At 37.6% G+C, this 19,052-nt stretch overlaps 1 protein-coding gene across 3 annotated transcripts in view; it reads right to left on the reverse strand.

Moving 5' to 3' along the window:
• PJA2 (praja ring finger ubiquitin ligase 2) overlaps window positions 1-19,052 on the reverse strand; it is an 86,401-nt gene that overhangs the window by 24,414 nt on the left and 42,935 nt on the right. For all 3 annotated transcript variants that reach the window (XM_007192083.2, XM_007192084.3, XM_057540332.1), the window contains one exon: window positions 1,310-1,495. In XM_007192083.2, coding sequence (XP_007192145.1) covers window positions 1,310-1,495 — 186 coding nt within the window. The remainder of the gene's footprint in view (window positions 1-1,309; window positions 1,496-19,052) is intronic.

The raw sequence follows: 19,052 nt of genomic DNA on the forward strand, positions 1-19,052 counted from the left end.
TCAGAATTAACAAGGAGTTCAGTAACAGGGGAATGGGCAGACATAAAAGAGGGAAGAAATGAAGGGGGTGTCAAGATCACCAAGACTAGGACTAGGTGAAGCCACTGATTTTCCACAGTGTTTGGGAAGACAGAAAATAGGTTTTGGAGGAGAATATTTAGGATGGAATTACAAATTGTTTGTGTGGCTGTGAGGAAACCCCACTTCTACTTCCACAACATGGTCAATAAGAGTCTGCTCTGAACACATAATTTTTTTCTTCCCCTGGGGAGTGAGAAAAGGAAACGGTAAGGAGGAATTCATGGAGATGCTGAGTTTCATGTCTGGAACAATTTGGAGAAGTACAAACAAGTAACTAAACACTCAGAAAGAGAAAGTGAAGACACAAAGCAGGCCTTAAAAACATAAGTTCTAGAAACCTGCAGGGTTACCAGGGGTATGAATGAGTTTTTCTTACCTTTATTTTTCTAAATTTTCTGTAATGGAATTTTAACTGGAAAAACAAGACAAATTCTTAAAAATATATCTGTGCAGAGATGAAAGCAAGAGTAGTACCAAGTCATGATTTTTCCAGAAAAAGTAACAAAAAGGGATTAGTTGGAACATTCCCTCTACATCTCAATAATTAGCTACTTCCAGAGGGTTACTGCACACTTGAAAAATAAGTCCAAGTTTATAAACCAAAACAGTTAAATTCTGATCATTATATCATGAGCCATAACAATTCTATAATCCATTTAATTTATATGTTACTTTTATTTGAAGCTCACTGTTCTTTGTCAGCATAAAGTAAATTTAATACATTCAACATCTCTGGGAAGGAACAATTATATTTTCCATATTTTGCATATGGAGAAGGAAAACTATCGTCTTATGATTCAATCACAGGTTTTGAAATTCTTCAGGTAGTATTCATCATGGACTTTTTATTTTTAAAGGATTACACTAAGTGTTATATTAAGGAGATTGGGATACATGACATGTATTTGTTGTATAAAAAAATTTTTTTTTAAAAGCCAAATTTAGAAGTCGGAAACCTCAAACCATTAAGTGTATAAATAACTAGGATATAAGGTGAGCTTCCATAGAGCTAACGGTCAAAGAAGGAAGAGGTCACTGACTGGAGTTAAGAAAGAAGTTCACGTAGGAAGTGACATCTGAAATGAGCTTTGAGGGAGAGGAAGACTGACAGATGAGAAAACAGATATTTCTTAGCTGACTGTCAGAGATTCAGTTTTCATAATTCAGAATCAAAAACAAATTCTACTCAATGATCAATTAAGGACGGTAATCACACTGTGCTACATACCTCCAGTCTACATCCAAGTCCTCACTCACACTGGAGTCATCCTCAAGGTTATTGTTACCATCCAACATGAAAGCTTCTGGCTGTGCAAATTCGTTGGCAGGCTCATTTCCTTCATCACTGCTGCTTTCATTGACTTCATTGTACTGCAACCAAGGAATTTCTCCTTCTTCCAAGGATGTCTGTTCCCTAATACAAACATTTTAATGGAAGAAAAAGTATTATTTTTAAAACACATCATAAATTTTTTCTCTAAAGAGTTCTATTTAGTGCAAGTAGATACTTTATTCTTTGAGTTCTAAATTCTTGGTACTTAGATGATTCTAAAAATCTGTTTTCTTTAAAATGTAAAATTATTTAAAAGGGAAGCAAATTTGTTATAGGGTCATATGTATATAGAAATAGCTCCTAATTACATAATAACCTATTTATTTGATATACATATTATCTATGTTCCTGTATTTCCTCTTTTGGAGGAGAAAAATAAGAAAAACTCATCCTAGACAATCTGAATCTTTAAGCCCTGATCTTGAGCCCTGATCTTCACAGTTAAAATAAAACCTAAGTGCTCAGCCCGGCCTACAAATCTCTACATAATACATGCTTTCTCCTCAGCCCTCTTTTCCAACTCTTCCTATGTTCCTCACCACTCTTCCCCCATCCCGCATTTACTATACTCCTACTATTCTTTCTTCTCTTGGAGCACATGGAGGTCATTCACCTTGGGGCCATTTCCTCTACCTGAAATGTACTTTCACCAGAGTTTTGCACAGCCTCCTTCCTTGGTTTTCAGAGTAAATGTCACTTCTTTCAGGGAAGCCTGTCTTGACCACTCATTTTAAGTAGACCACCAGTCACTGACTATATGTCATTCTTCTTGTTTTCATTACAGAACTTACTTTTACTTATCATTTTCTTATTTGTTTACTGTTAGTCATTCTCCCACTAGAAAATAAGCTCACAGAAACAGGGACAGAGAAATCAATAAAGAAAATAAGAAAGATGAAAGAAGTATTTCAAAACTATAAGGAAAAGGATCACTCGATAAATGATATTGAGACAACTGGGTATCCACCTGGAGGGAGTTAAATCTCTATGTCATTATTTAGCCTTAAATAAATTCCAGATCTACTTTTAAAAAATGCATGTCCATCCTCAACACCACTAAACAAAAAAAGTACTAGAAGAATCAGGAGAGATATTTTTACAAAAATCTCAGTGTCATTTTAAACATTATGCAAAACCTTGAAGCCAAAGATAAACAGATTGTTCAATTTCACAACATACATATTAAAGAAAACACTTACAGAAAAGTCAAAACACCAAAAATCTGGACACAAAGACCAAATTGAGAAATATTAATAATTATAATATATAAGAAAAAAAAGGTATTTCAAGGCTGCAATGACCATTTATAAATAAATTATACTGGTAGGATTTTCTTTTTCATTTTATTTAACAAAAAAATACCTTTTACTATATCAAAAGGAGGTTAAATATTATAGTCTTGGTAAAGTTTAATTTTAGTTTGGGTTTTAAGATGAGAAATAATGTTATACAACAATTTATGTATTTCAACTTGAAGAACAACTCTAATTAGAATTCTATTCATTCTAATGTGCAAATTTAACTTGAGGGATAAAAATACTTATGAAAGAGATGCAGATAATGCCCACATACAAGAATCAACACATTTTAAATACAAAGAAACAGTATCTCTTTGTATAGCTAAATTCATAAATGTTTCTTTAATTTCAGATCCTAAACTACACTTCAGAATAACACATTTATAAGATTTAGTCTCGTAAAATCAGAGAAATTAGCATAACAAAATGTGCTTGTTTTGTTAAAGTTTTAATGTCTAATACATAAAGATAGTAGATGCTTTCTTTTTGTGCATAATAATTAGGTCCAATGAAAAATTAAGCCTCAAATGGTTTTAAAATACAAAATCAAACTAAAAATTCCTAAGCAGCACATCTCTCTTCACACCTTTATGAGAGTATTTGCCACATTGTACTGTAACTCTTCTGGTGACTCACTTGTCTTCTCCTAGACTGGGAACCTCTCAAGGGCATACAATGTTGTCTCTCATCATTGTAGCCTCACTTCCTGTAACAAGTGCTTGACACATCATAGGTACTCTCTCTCTCTCTCTGTTGCAAATGTAATAATAAATCCTTGAAAAATAATCTTTTAAAAGTCGAATAATTTAGAGATTAAGCCCAGAATAGTCCTTGGAAATGCCTGTTATTTCTAATGTTATTTCTAAATACATTTGTTTCCTATTATACAGCCATCAAAATAACTCTGTTACTCTGTACTTCAGATACATAACATAAAAACTCAAATACATTGGTAAAAATGATACAGTATAAGAAATAAACATTAATTTATGAGTTTTTTTAAATTCAAAGAAGAAAACTAAAATAAGAAATAATTCTGAATCAATAAACAATAATGTCATTAATACTCTTTTACTATATAAACAATTCTTGGCTACATATTTTGCTTAAACATTTGATTGTCTTTCACGACTCATTATAACACAGTTACAGAAACAGAAAATAAGTGCTGTGTAGCATATGCTTTCAACATGTTACATAAAGTTCATTCACCATTTAACACAAAACTTATCAGGCTAGAAGAGTAGCCATGTGCTGGGCCGGAGTTGGCTTGATAGTATAACAAAAGGAATTTTGATCTTTAAAAAAAAAAAAAAAAGAGATTCTGAACAATAGGGTCAAAAGTATCTTTTATTTTGTGTAGCTAACAAGAGAAACAAATATCCCCATGGGAATGTAAGTATATAATGTAAGTTTAGATGCTTAAAAAATCTTGAAAACATTTCAGCAATCTCTGTTTTCTTCCTCCCTATATATATATACACATATGCCCATACCACACACACACCATATGTAACACATTCACAAAAATTTAGACCTCCAAGTCCCTTTCTTCATTTTGGTAATTCAAAAATCAACAAAATGTCATTACAATGTTACACAGTAATTTATGAGACTTAAAAAGACATATTATCTAATCATACCTCCAAATGGTCAAGTCTAAAAAAGTAACGCAGTAGATGGAAGATGCAGAAGCCCTACCGCCACTACTACCAACGTCACAAGTATTTCACCTGGGAAGGGAAATTGCCAATCTGTTCTTTCCTTTTGAGCAATTTCAGTACAGTTTGGAGGAAATGAATGCTGCTGCCGTAACAGGAAGACAAAAATGCCCCATCAGGTATCTGCACAACCTACTTCCAGTGAAAATCCTAGAAGACCACCCACATGATATTCTCTTAATTTCAGGCTATACTGTTACTTCAAAGCTTCAGATAAATAGACTGCTGCTCCCTTTATGATTTATGCTTCATGATTAAAGATCTCTATTCTTCAATAACAGAAACTAAATTTAATAACATTACTGGAATAGCAGTATTAAAAGTATTAAGATATACCAATAAACTAATACTATTGGGTATCTTAAAGAAATTTTCATTAAAAAGTTTTAAAATATGCTATTATATAATCTTGCATCATAGAATTTCCTGAGAAATGAAGAAAATGAAAGGCAGACAAATCAACTTAAATCCCTGAAAACACTAACTACTCTGATTTTACAAATCTGAGTGGCTTCCTTTAGCTAATAAAATCAGCAATTTGAGTATCCATTAAAAACAGCACAGAATATTAAATTTTCAGGTTAATACCAACATTTTAAAGGGCTAAGGCTTTCATAAAATAATATAGCTATATTATAAGAAATTTATTTTATAAAATTCTGGAGAGCATAATAAACATTCCTAGTTAAATGGTATTTAACTAACCGGTTTTCATTTTATAACTCAAGACACACATACATTTAAGTACTTGCTAAGCTTTAGATATAAGCTCTTTTTTTTTTTTTTTTTTTAAATTACACTATACTAGGTCTGCTTTATTTATTTATTAATGGCTGTGTTGGATCTTCGTTTCTGTGCGAGGGCTTTCTCTAGTTGTGGCAAGCGGGGGCCACTCTTCATCACGGTGCGCGGGCCTCTCACTATCGCGGCCTCTCTTGTTGCGGAGCACAGGCTCCAGACGCGCAGGCTCAGTAATTGTGGCTCACGGGCCCATTTGCTCCATGGCATGTGGGATCTTCCCAGACCAGGGCTTGAACCCGTGTCCCCTGCATTGGCAGGCAGATTCTCAACCACTGCGCCACCAGGGAAGCCCTAAGCTCATTTTTAATAATTCTAATTGTATAGCAAATGTTTAAGATTTCTAATCCCTATCGTGGAGGTAAAGTACAGAGGAAAGTAAATGAAATTTGACTTAAGAGTTAAGAAAGCCTAAAGGGAATTACAGCTTACAAAATCAAGGGTACACTGTTGCAAATCCTTTGCATGGATTCCAGGCATCCAGTTGCAAAGATGGATTCCCAGCACTTAATTTGAAGAATTGTTTCTTTATTCTAATATATTTAGCATTGATTAATAGAAAAATTTTATTATTAAATTTTTACTAAAAACTGTTAAGAGTATTCACATTAAAAGTTTGTAAAGTCACCAGAACAGCTGGAAAAGCCTAAAGAAAAATACAAAAGTGTGATGTCTCGAATTTAACTTTAAATTCAAAAACATAAATCTCAAATGGACACTTAATACTGTCCAGCAATTACTAAGTGTCTACCTAGGAAGTTTGTTGCCTGGTTCTCTGAAAGCCCATTTCCCACCTTTTTCTTCTTAAATTTCACCTTCCTATCCTCCCCATCTCTCAACATCTAGTAACAATGAGAATACTGAAGTCACTCGAGACTCATCTTTTCTTCCCAGCAGCAAATCTACAGACTCACCTACACTTGTACCTACCTGTTACTTTCCCACTAGTTACAATGGAGGAGACTCTGCTCCTATAGACCCTCTCCCTGAGCTCTGGATCCCTTCTCATCTTCTCAAGAACTTTACTTTATCTTTGCTATAATTACCAGTTAGTTACTTTCTTCTTGAACATTCTACAAGCAAACAATCATGCTTGTAGGTTTTTAGGGGTGAGAACAACACTTTTCTAGGCCCCCAATCCACCTGTAATCCCTCCACTTTAGTGAAGAATTGGGTATCTCCATTTTCTCACCTTCAATTCCCTTTATTTTTTAATTCCTTTTTTTTCAAATGCAAAATATATACAATCTATTTTAGTTCTAAAGCATACTATACTGAACATTCATAAACCCACCACCTAAGCCAGGAACTAGAATATTACCACTGACTAGCATATATACCTTGTTTTCTACACTTTTCCTATTCCCTTGGCCTGACCACAGAGCAAAGTACTATCTTGTTGATGCTGTTGTCATTCCACTGCCTTTTTCTTTTTTTAAATATTTATTCATTTTTTTTGGCTGCGTCAGGTCTTGGTTGCAGCACGCGGGATCTTTTGTTGTGGCACATGGGCTCTCTAGTTGTGGTGTGCTGGGTTAGCTGCCCTGTGGCATGTGGGATCTTAGTTCCCCAACCAGGGATTGAACCGGCGTCCCCTGCATTGCAAGGAGGATTCTTAACCACTGGACCACCAGGGAAGTCCCTCTATTGCTATTTTTCTTTTTCAATTTTTAAAAATATTTATTATTATTATTTTTTAAATTTTTGGCTGCATTGGGTCTTCGTTGCTGTGCACGCGGGCTTTCTCTAGTTGCAGCGAGCAGGGGCCACTCTTCATTGCGGTGCACGGGCTTCTCATTGTGGTGGCTTCTCTTGTTGCGGAGCAGGGGCTTCAGGCGTGAGGCCCTCAACAGTTGTGGCACGTGGGCTCAGTAGTTGTGGCTCGCTGGCTCTAGAGCGCAGGCTCAGCAGTTGCAGCACATGGGCCCAGCTGCTCCACGGCTCATGGGATCCTCCCAGACCAGGGATTGAACCCGTGTCCCCTGCACTGGCAGGCAGATTCTTAACCACTGTGCCACCAGGGAAGCCCCACCTCCATTGCTTTTTGAAAGATGTTTTCACTATTTTTGCATACTTAAACAAGATATTTACTACTGCTTGTTTTTAAGCTTTATGAAATAGGTATCATACACATTTTCCCAGGAATGCTTGTTCTCACTCAACATTCTACCTGTAAGGTTCATCCATGTTTTTGCACATAGCTGTGGCTCATTCATTACCATTGCTGTGTAATACTCCATGTACGAATATGCCACTAATTTTTCTCTTATTAATTCTTGGGTAATATCCACCTCAACAAGCAGTGTGTAAGAATTGATTTATATCCTCCAAAACACCTGACATTGTCATATTTCTTAATATTTGCTAATCTGATGGGTGGGCAAAAGATGATACCTCCTTGTAATCTTAATGTACACTCCCCTGATTACTAATGATCTAAGTAAGCATCTTTTGATATTTTTATTCACCATTAATATTTCCTCTTCATTGAATTACCTGCTCAATGTTTTGATGATTTTGCAATCAGACTGTCAGTTTTTCTTACTGATGTCTAGGAGTTCTTTATACATTCTGCACATTAAGACTTTACACTATAAATATATTTTCCTAGTTTGGTTCTTTCCTTTTCGGTGTCTCTTCCTTTACATCTTCTTTTATTTTTCTGCCTTTTATTATTCTCCCATCCTGCCATGCTAATACTTCCCCCCCCAATGGCTACAGAAATGGTGCAACTTGTCTTGCTCCTGATCTTAAGGGGGAATTTTTTTTAATGCTTCCTTATTGAAATGATTTCTATTTTTTTTTTAGATAGTTTTTATGAGGGCAAGGAAATTCTGTTCTGATCTTAGGTTCTGAATTTTTATCATAAGAAGGCACTGAACATTACTAAGTGATTTTTTCCCTTGCATCTACAGAATTTATCATATGAATTTTCTCCTGTATTTTGCTAATGATTTGGTGATGACATTTACAGGTATTCAATGTGAAACTACTTTTGCATATCTGGAATAAACTCAGATTGGTAACTGAGTTTTATCTGTTAAAAAAAATACACTTACAAATTCAGATTTCCAATAATTCTGTTTAAGATTTTGATGTGTATTTTAATGAACGAAATAGGTTTATAATTTTCTTCACAAACTCTTTTGGTATTAGGGTTGTATTGGCCTTATTTGAATGACTTGGAGAAATAGTTCTTTTTCCATTCTCTTGAAAGGTAGTGTGATACGATCCTTGAAAGTTTAGTTTAAGAGAATTCAGCTCTAAAATCACCTGGATCAGTTTTTTTCTCCATGGGAAGATTTTAAACCACTGATTATGTATCTGTAATAGTTATCATATTATTTAGGTTTCCTATTTCTTCTTGAGTGAGTTTTGGTGAATTCTATTTTTCTAGGAATTTGTCAACTTCTTCTAAGTTTTCAAATTTACGGGTAAAAAGTTCATAGTTAACTCTTTTTAAAAAGTCTAGGGGCTCTGAGAGAAGATGGCGGAAGAGTAAGACGCGGAGATCACATTCCTTCCCACAGATACAGTAGAAATACTCCTACACGTGGAACTGCTCCTACAGAACACCCACTGAACGCTGGCAGAAAACGTCCGACCTCCAAAAAGGCAAGAAACTCCCCCCGTACTTGGGTAGGGCAAAAGAAAAAAGAAATAACAGAGACAAAAGAATAGGGACGGCACCTGCACCAGTGGGAGGGAGCCGTGAAGGAGGAAAGGTTTCCACGCACTAGGAGCCCCTTCGCGGGCGGAGACTGCGGGGGGCGGAGGGGGGAAGCTTCAGAGCCTCGGAGGAGAGCGCAGCCACAGAGGTGCGGAGGGCAAAGCGGAGAGGTTCCCGCACAGAGGCTCGGCGCCGAGCAGCACTCACCAGCCCGAGAGGCTTGTCTGCTTAGCCGCCGGGGCGGGCGGGGCTGGGAGTGAGGCTCGGGCTTCGGTCGGATCGCAGGGAGAGGACTGGGGCTGGCAGCGTGAACACAGCCTGAAGGGGTTAGCGCACCACAGCTAGCCGGGAGGGAGTCCGGGGAAAAAGTCTGCAGCTGCCGAAGAGGCAAGAGACTTTTTCTTGCCTCTTTGTTTCGCGGCGGGCAAGGAGAGGGGATTCAGAGCGCCGCCTAAACGAACTCCAGAGAAGGGCGCGAGCCGCGGCTATCAGCGCGGATCCCACAGCAACAGGGGCGCAGAGGGAAAATCGGAGAGACTCCCGCACAGAGGCTCGGCGCCGAGCGGCGCTCACCAGCCCGAGAGGCTTGTCTGCTCCCCCGCCGGGGCGGGCGGGGCTGGGAGCTGAGGCTCGGCTTCGGTCGGATCTCGGTCGGATCGCAGGGAGAGGACTGGGGCTGGCGGCGTGAACACAGCCTGAAGGGGTTGGCGCACCACAGCTAGCCGGGAGGGAGACCGGGAAAAGGTCTGCAGCTGCCGAAGAGGCAAGAGACTTTTTCTTGCCTCTTAGTTTCGCTGCGCGCAAGGAGAGGGGATTCAGAGTGCTGCCTAAACGAACTCCAGGGAAGGGCGCAAGCCACGGCGATCAGCGCGGACCCCAGAGACGGGCGTGAGACGCTGGGGCTGCTGCCGCCGCCTCCAAAGAGCCTGTGTGTGAGCACAGGTCACTCTCCACACCTCCCCTCCCGGGAGCCTGTGCAGCCCGCCACTGCCAGGGTCCCGGGATCCGGGGACAACATCCCCGGGAGAACGCACTGCGCGCCTCGAGCTGGTGCAACGTCACGCCGGCCTCGGCCGCCGCAGTCTCGCCCCGCCTCCTCCGTACCGCTCCCTCCCCCCGCCTGAGTGAGCCAGAGCCCCCGAAGCAGCTGCTCCTTTAACCCCGTCCTGTCTGGGCGGGGAACAGACGCCCTCAGGCGACCTACACGCAGAGGAGGGTCCAAACCCAAAGCTGAACCCCAGGAGCTGTGCGAACAGGGAAGAGAAGGGGAAATCTCTCCCAGCAGCCTCAGAAGCAGCGGATTAAAACTCCACAAACAACTTGATGTGCCTGCATCTGCTGAACACCTGAACAGACAACGAATCAGCCCAAGTTCAGGAGGGGGACTCTGGGAGCAGGAGATATTAATTTTTCCCCTTTTCCTTTTTTTTGTGAGTGTATATGTATATGCTTCTGGGTGAGATTTTGTCTGTATAGCTTTGCTTTACAATAGCTTTATTTTACTTCACTATATTATAGCCTCTTTCTTTCTTTCTTTCTATTTTTTCTCCCTTTTACTCTGAGCTGTGTGGACGAAAGGCTCTTGGTGCTCCAGCCAGGCATCAGGGCCGTGCCTCTGAGGTGGGAGAGCCAACTTCAGAACACTGGTCCACAAGAGACCTCCCAGCACCACGTAATACCAAATGGCAAAAATCTCCCAGAGATCTCCATCTCAACATCAAGACCCAGCTTCACCCAACGACCAGCAAGCTACAGTGCTGGACACCCTATGCCAAACAACTAGCTAGACAGGAACACAACCCCATCCATTAGCAGAGAGGCTGCCTAAAATCATAATAAGGCCACAGACACCACAAAATACACCACCAGACGTGGACGTGCCCACCAGAAAGACAAGATCTAGCCTCATCCACCAGAACTCAGGCACTAGTTCCCTCCACCAGGAAGCCTACACAACCCACTGAACCAACCTTAGCCGCTGGGGACAGATACCAAAAACAACGGGAACTACGAACCTGCAGCCTGTGAAAAGGAGACCCCAAACACAGTAAGATAGGCAAAATGAGACGACAGAAAAACACACAGCAGATGAAGGAGCAGGCTCAAAACACACTGGACTTAACAAATGAAGAGGAAATAAGGAGTCTACCTGAAAAAGAATTCAGAATAATGATAGTAAGGATGATCCAAAATCTTGGAAACAGAATAGACAAAATGCAAGAAACATTTAATAAGGATGTAGAAGAACTAAAGAGGAACCAAGCAATGATGAAAAACACAATAAATGAAATTAAAAATACTCTAGATGGGATCAATAGTAGAATAACTGAGGCAGAAGAAAGGATAAGTGACCTGGAAGATAAAATGGTGGAAATAACTACTACAGAGCAGGATAAAGAAAAAAGAATGAAAAGAACTGAGGACAGTCTCAGGGACCTCTGGGACAACATTAAACGTGCCAACATTCGAATTATAGGGGTACCAGAAGAAGAAGAGAAAAAGAAAGGGACTGAGAAAATTTTTGAAGAGATTATAGTTGAAAACTTCCCTAATATGGGAAAGGAAATAGTTAATCAAGTCCTGGAAGCACAGAGAGTCCCATACAGGATAAACCCAAGGAGGAACACGCCAAGACACATATTAATCAAACTGTCAAAAATTAAATATAAGGAAAACATATTAAAGGCAGCAAGGGAAAAAAAACAAATAACACACAAGGGAATCCCCATAAGGTTAACATCTGATCTCTCAGCAGAAACTCTGCAAGCCAGAAGGGAGTGGCAGGATATACTTAAAGTCATGAAGGAGAAAAACCTACAACCAAGATTACTCTACCCAGCAAGGATCTCATTCAGATTCGATGGAGAAATTAAAACCTTTACAGACAAGCAAAAGCTGAGAGAGTTCAGCACCACCAAACCAGCTTTACAACAAATGCTAAAGGAAATTCTCTAGGCAAGAAACACAAGAGAAGGAAAACACCTACAATAACAAACCCAATACATTTAAGAAAATGGGAATAGGAACATACATATCGATAATTACCTTGAATGTAAATGGATTAAATGCTCCCACCAAAAGACACAGGCTGGCTGAATGGATATAAAAACAAGACCCATACATATGCTGTCTACAAGAGACCCACTTCAGACCTAGGGACACATACAGACTGAAAGTGAGGGGATGGAAAAAGATATTCCATGCAAATGGAAATCAAAAGAAAGCTGGAGTAGCAATTCTCATATCAGACAAAATAGACTTTAAAATAAAGACTATTACAAGAGACAAAGAAGGACACTATATAATGATCAAGGGATCGATCCAAGAGGAAGGTATAACAATTGTAAATATTTATGCACCCAACATAGGAGCACCTCAATACATAAGGCAAATACTAACAGCCATGAAAGGGGAAATTGACAGCAACACAATCATAGTAGGGGACTTTAACACCCCACTTTCACCAATGGACAGATCATCCAAAATGAAAATAAATAAGGAAACACAAGCTTTAAATGATACATTAAACAAGATGGACTTAATTGATATTTATAGGACATTCCACCCAAAAACAACAGAATACACATTTTTCTCAAGTGCTCATGGAACATTCTCCAGGATAGATCATATCTTGGGTCACAAATCAAGCCTTGGTAAATTTAAGAAAATTGAAATCGTATCAAGTATCTTTTCCGACCACAACGCTATGAGACTAGATATCAATTACAGGAAAAGATCTGTAAAAAATACAAACACATGGAGACTACACAATACATTACTTAATAACGAAGTGATTACTGAAGAAATCAAAGGGGAAATCAAAAAATACCTAGAAACAAATGACAATGGAGACACGACGACCCAAAACCTATGGGACACAGCAAAAGCAGTGCTAAGAGGGAAGTTTATAGCAATACAAGCCTACCTCAAGAAACAGGCAACATCTCGAATAAACAACCTAACCTTGCACCTAAAGCAATTAGAGAAAGAAGAACAAAAAAACCCCAAAGCCAGCAGAAGGAAAGAAATTATAAAGATCAGGTCAGAAATAAATGAAAAAGAAATGAAGGAAACAATAGCAAAAATCAATGAAACTAAAAGCTGGTTCTTTGAGAAGATAAACAAAATTGATAAACCATTAGCCAGACTCATCAAGAGAAAAAGGGAGAAGACTCAGATCAATAGAATTAGAAATGAAAAAGGAGAAGTAACCACTGACACTGCAGAAATACAAAAGATCATGAGAGATTACTACAAGCAACTATATGCCAATAAAATGGACAACCTGGAAGAAATGGACAGATTCTTAGAAATGCACAAACTGCCGAGACTGAACCAGGAAGAAATAGAAAATATGAACAGACCAATCACAAGCACTGAAATTGAAACTGTGATTAAAAACCTTCCAACAAACAAAAGCCCAGGACCAGATGGCTTCACAGGTGAATTCTATAAACATTTAGAGAAGAGCTAACACCTATCCTTCTCAAACTCTTCCAAAATATAGCAGAGGGAGGAACACTCCCAAACTCATTCTACGAGGCCACCATCACCCTGATACCAAAACCAGACAAAGATGTCACAAAGAAAGAAAACTACAGGCCAATATCACTGATGAACATAGATGCAAAAATCCTCAACAAAATACTAGCAAACAGAATCCAACAGCACATTAAAAGGATCATACACCATGATCAAGTGGGGTTTATCCCAGGAATGCAAGGATTCTTCAATATACGCAAATCAATCAATGTGATACACCATATTAACAAATTGAAGGAGAAAAACCATATGATCATCTCAATAGATGCAGAGAAAGCTTTTGACAAAATTCAACACCCATTTATGATAAAAGCCCTGCAGAAAGTAGGCATAGAGGGAACTTACCTCAACATAATAAAGGCCATATATGACAAACCCACAGCCAACATTGTCCTCAATGGTGAAAAACTGAAACCATTTCCACTAAGATCAGGAACAAGACAAGGTTGCCCACTCTCACCACTATTATTCAACATAGTTCTGGAAGTCCTAGCCACAGCAATCAGAGAAGACAAAGAAATAAAAGGAATCCAAATCGGAAAAGAAGAAGTAAAGCTGTCACTATTTGCAGATGACATGATACTATACATAGAGAATCCTAAAGATGCTACCAGAAAACTCCTAGAGCTAATCAATGAATTTGGTAAAGTAGCAGGATACAAAATTAATGCACAGAAATCTCTTGCATTTCTATACACTAATGACGAAAAATCTGAAAGTGAAATTAAGAAAACACTCCCATTTACCATTGCAACAAAAAGAATAAAATATCTAGGAATAAACCTACCTAAGGAGACAAAAGACCTGTATGCAGAAAATTATAAGACACTGATGAAAGAAATTAAAGATGATACAAATAGATGGAGAGATATACCATGTTCCTGGATTGGAAGAATCAACATTGTGAAAATGTCTCTACTACCCAAAGCAATCTACAGATTCAATGCAATCCCTATCAAACTACCACTGGCATTTTTCACAGAACTAGAACAAAAAATTTCACAATTTGTATGGAAACACAAAAGACCCCGAATAGCCAAAGCAATCTTGAGAACGAAAAATGGAGCTGGGGGAATCAGGCTCCCTGACTTCAGACTATATTACAAAGCTTCAGTAATCAAGACAGTTTGGTATTGGCACAAAAACAGAAATATAGATCAATGGAACAGGATAGAAAGCCCAGAGATAAACCCACACACATATGGTCAACTTATCTTTGATAAAGGAGGCAAGCATATACAGTGGAGAAAAGACAGCCTCTTCAATAAGTGGTGCTGGGAAAATTGGACAGGAACATGTAAAAGTATGAAATTAGAACACTCCCTGACACCATGCACAAAAATAAACTCAAAATGGATTAAAGACCTAAGTGTAAGGGCAGACACTATCAAACTCTTAGAGGAAAACATAGGCAGAACACTCTATGACATACATCACAGCAAGATTCTTTTTGACCCAGCTCCCAGAGAAATGGAAATAAGAACACAAATAAACAAATGGGACCTAATGAAACTGAAAAGCTTTTGCACAGCAAAGGAAACCATAAACAAGACCAAAAGACAACCCTCAGAATGGGAGAAAATATTTGCAAATGAAGCAACTGACAAAGGATTAATCTCCAAGATTTACAAGCAGCTCATGCAGCTCAATAACAAAAAAACGAACAACCCAATCCAAAAATGGGCAGAAGATCTAAATAGACATTTCTCCAAAGAAGATATACAGATGGCCTACAGACACATGAAAGAATGCTCAACATCATTAATCATTAGAGAAATGCAAATCAAAACTACAATGAGATATCATCTCACACCGGTGAGAATGGCCATCATCAAAAAATCTAGAAACAATAAATGCTGGAGAGGGTGTGGAGGAAAGGGAACACTCTTGCACTGTTGGTGGGAATGTAAATTGATACAGCCACTATGGAGAACAGTATGGAGGTTCCTTAAAAAACTACAAATAGAACTACCATACGACCCAGCAATCCCACTACTGGGCATATACCCTGAGAAAACCATAGGTCAAAAAGAGTCGTGTACCAAAATGTTCATTGCAGCTCTATTTACAATAGCCAGGACATGGAAGCAACCTAAATGTCCATCGACAGATGAATGGATAAAGCAGATGTGGCACATATATACAATGGAATATTACTCAGCCATAAAAAGAAAAGAAATGGAGGTATTTGTAATGAGGTGGATGGAGTTAGAGTCTGTCATACAGAGTGAAGTAAGTCAGAAAGAGAAAAACAAATACAGTATGCTAACACATATATATGGAATCTAAGGGAAAAAAAAAAAAAAAAAAAGGCCATGAAGAACCTAGTGGCAAGACGGGAATAAAGACACAGACCTACTAGAGAATGGACTTGAGGATATGGGGAGGGGGTGGGGTGAGATGTGACAGGGTAAGAGAGTGTCATGGACATATATACACTACCAAATGTAAAATAGATAGCTAGTGGGAAGCAGCCGCATAGCACAGGGAGATCAGCTCGGTGCTTTGTGACCACCTAGAGGGGTGGGATGGGGAGGGTGGGAGGGAGGGAGATGCAAGAGGGAAGAGAAATGGGAACATATTGTATATGTATAACAGATTCACTTTGTTATAAAGCAGATGCTAACACACTATTTTAAGGCAATTATACTTCAATAAAGATGTTTGAAAAAAAAAAAAAGTCTATACACACTTTATTGTGTTTGCAGCTGTGTCCACTTTTGTATTTCAGTATTATTTATTTGTGTCATCTTTATTTTCCTGTTCACTATCAAGTAGAATGTCTCTTTTTCTTAATCTTTTCAAAGTATCAGCTTCTGATTTCTTTGATTCTATCGTAACTGTTTTCTGATTTATTGATTTTTGTTCTTATCGTCCCTAATTCTAATTCTTATCTCCTTAGTTTCTTTGTTGATTCTAATATTCCTTTCCTATTTTTTAAGTTAAATGCATAGCTACTCCATTTTCAGCTTTTGTTCTTTTCTAACATAAGCATTTATAAAGATAAATTTCCCTTTAAATATCAATTTCATTGCAATTCCACAGATTTTGATTGGTGGTATTTCCATTATCATTGAGTTGGTGAGCATTTTAAACTTCTAGTATGATTTCTTCTTTGTCCTACTGCTTTTTTAAAAGGATGGATAATTTAAAATGCATGGAGGGTTTTATATACATATAAAGTATATTTATATATTAAGAATTTATATTTGTATTATTTATTTCTAAATTAATTGCACTGTGGTCAGAGAAAATGGTCTCCAGGATATTGATTCTTTGAAATGTGTTAACCTGTACTTTGCAGTCTAGTACATGTTCAGTTTTTGTGTTTGTGTATTCCACAGCATGCAGTGTTCATTAAAGCATGCTTAAGTTGTTCAAATCTGCAATTAATTTTTTATATCCATGAATTATTAATTGAGAAAGGTATTTAAAAATTTTCTAATATGACAGAAAATCTGTCAATATTCTCTAGTTTGGTTAAATTTTGATGTATATATTTTAAGTCTGTGCATTCAAGTTTAAAACTGCTACATTTTACTAGTAAATTGGACTTACTACATAGTGACCTTCACTCTCCCCATTAATGCTTTTTCTGTCTTTAAGTCTAAATTGCTAATGTTAGTATAATTAGTCCATTTTCTTTTGGTTAGTGTTTCCCTGAAATATCATTTTCTGCCCTTTTACTTTCAATCTTTCTGTATATTAATGCTTTAAGTGTGTCTTTTGTAAACAGCATTTAACTTTAAAAAAATCCAACTGATTTGAAGCTTTTCTTTCACAAGCAGAGAGTAAGCAATTTATATTTATTACAGGACTTTTTCTTACATCCTGCTTTTTTCATCTCTATTTTTCTTCCCTTTTTTATGCTTTTTCTTCCTTTTTATTTTTTTACTGTTATTTGTATTGACTTTAAATGTTATTTTTCCATGTCTTAAATTCCTTTTTTCCTCTTCTACTGGTTTCCAATACATATACTCTGTATTTATTCTTGTAGTTGTTACCCTTGAAATTTTACCATACAAATTTAACTTATGTCAACAGTTAACTTTCAGACCTCTCCCATCATCTTCTCCCATCAACTGAGATACTACTGCTGTCCAGCATTTTAGTTCTGTCCCCCTCACCACTTGACTTCTATTTTTTTTTAATCAAATTACCGGTTTTATTATTGTAGGATATCAATGCAAGTAGCTGATGATTTTCAAATGTGTTTCTGTTTACACATATACCTGTACATCTAACTACAATTCAGGATACTTTCCTTAAACTTGTAAGTTAAATATCCAAGTGCCTCCTGCCATCTACAATGCATGTCTAACTGGCACTTAAAATTTCAAAAAGGAGTTCCTACTTCCCAGTCCTCTCCTCAGGCTTCCTCATCTCAGTCAACAACATTAATATCTACCCAATGCTCCAACCAAAAAACCTAGGCATAACTGACTGATTTCTCCCTCATATCACACCCAATCTTTCCTAATATTTATAACTCAAAAATATTCTCAAACCTGTTCACCTTTTTAAATTCTCACTACCATCCCCTCACAGCCTAATCCACTCTCATCCTCTTTTTCACTTTAGTCCCTTTCCAATTCGATCTCCACAAAGCTGTTAGAGTGATCTTTTAAAAATGTGTGTCAAATCAGTTAATTCCCCACTTAAAATTTCATTGCTCTCTGAATAAATTCCAGATGCTACATGTCCTGCATAGTCTGGTTCCTGCCAACTTCATCTCATATTACTATTCTTTCCACTCGTCTGCTTCAGCCCCACTACCTTCTTACATGCCAAGCCCTTTCCTTTTCAGTACCTCTGCTCTCATCTTTCTTTTTGCCTAGAAAGCTCTCCTTCAACTAACTGCTAATTCTCATCTTTTAGACATCAGCTCAAAAGTCAATTCCTAAGAGAAGTCCTCCCTGATCACTTTAATTAATGTAAGCCCCTGTCAGTTACTTTATCACATTAGTGTTCTATTCCCTTCACAGTAATTACCAGTTTGTAATTTATCATATTTGTATCTTGTTTATTACCTGCCTCTCCCACCATAATGTAAACTTCATGGGAGAATCTTATTTGTCTTGTGCACTGATATAATCCCAGGATCCAGTACCATGCTTGGCACATACTATATGCTCAATAAATATTTGTTGCATGAATAGTTACTATCACAAATTACATATGAAAAATTTAATAAAACTTAGTAAACTAACTAATAGTGATTACAGATGATCAAACATAAAGTTAGGAAGAGGAAAAAAATGCCACCTCAACCTACCACTATCAAAACTAATTATGTTCTTACATTTCTTTCTTTACAAATTTTCTAATATGCTTTATTTCCGGAGTTTCTTACAGAAGTAATTTGAAACTGGAAATTTATACTTTTTGAGAAGTAAAAATTTTAATGTCCAAGTTGAAATAGTTTTTTCCTAAGAAAACATATTTACCAAAATAGGTCCCTTGAGAGACTAAATTAGAACCAATTATCATAGAAAAAAAATTTAATTATCAAAGAAATACTCCCTCGTAACAAAACACCAAGCCTAGAAGGTTTCACAAGCAAATACTAACAGCCTTTAAAGGAATAAATAGCTATTTAAACACCAAAA

This window comes from Balaenoptera acutorostrata, chromosome 2 (assembly GCF_949987535.1).
Source record: "Balaenoptera acutorostrata chromosome 2, mBalAcu1.1, whole genome shotgun sequence".
In the NCBI taxonomy this organism is placed as follows: Eukaryota; Metazoa; Chordata; class Mammalia; order Artiodactyla; family Balaenopteridae; genus Balaenoptera; species Balaenoptera acutorostrata.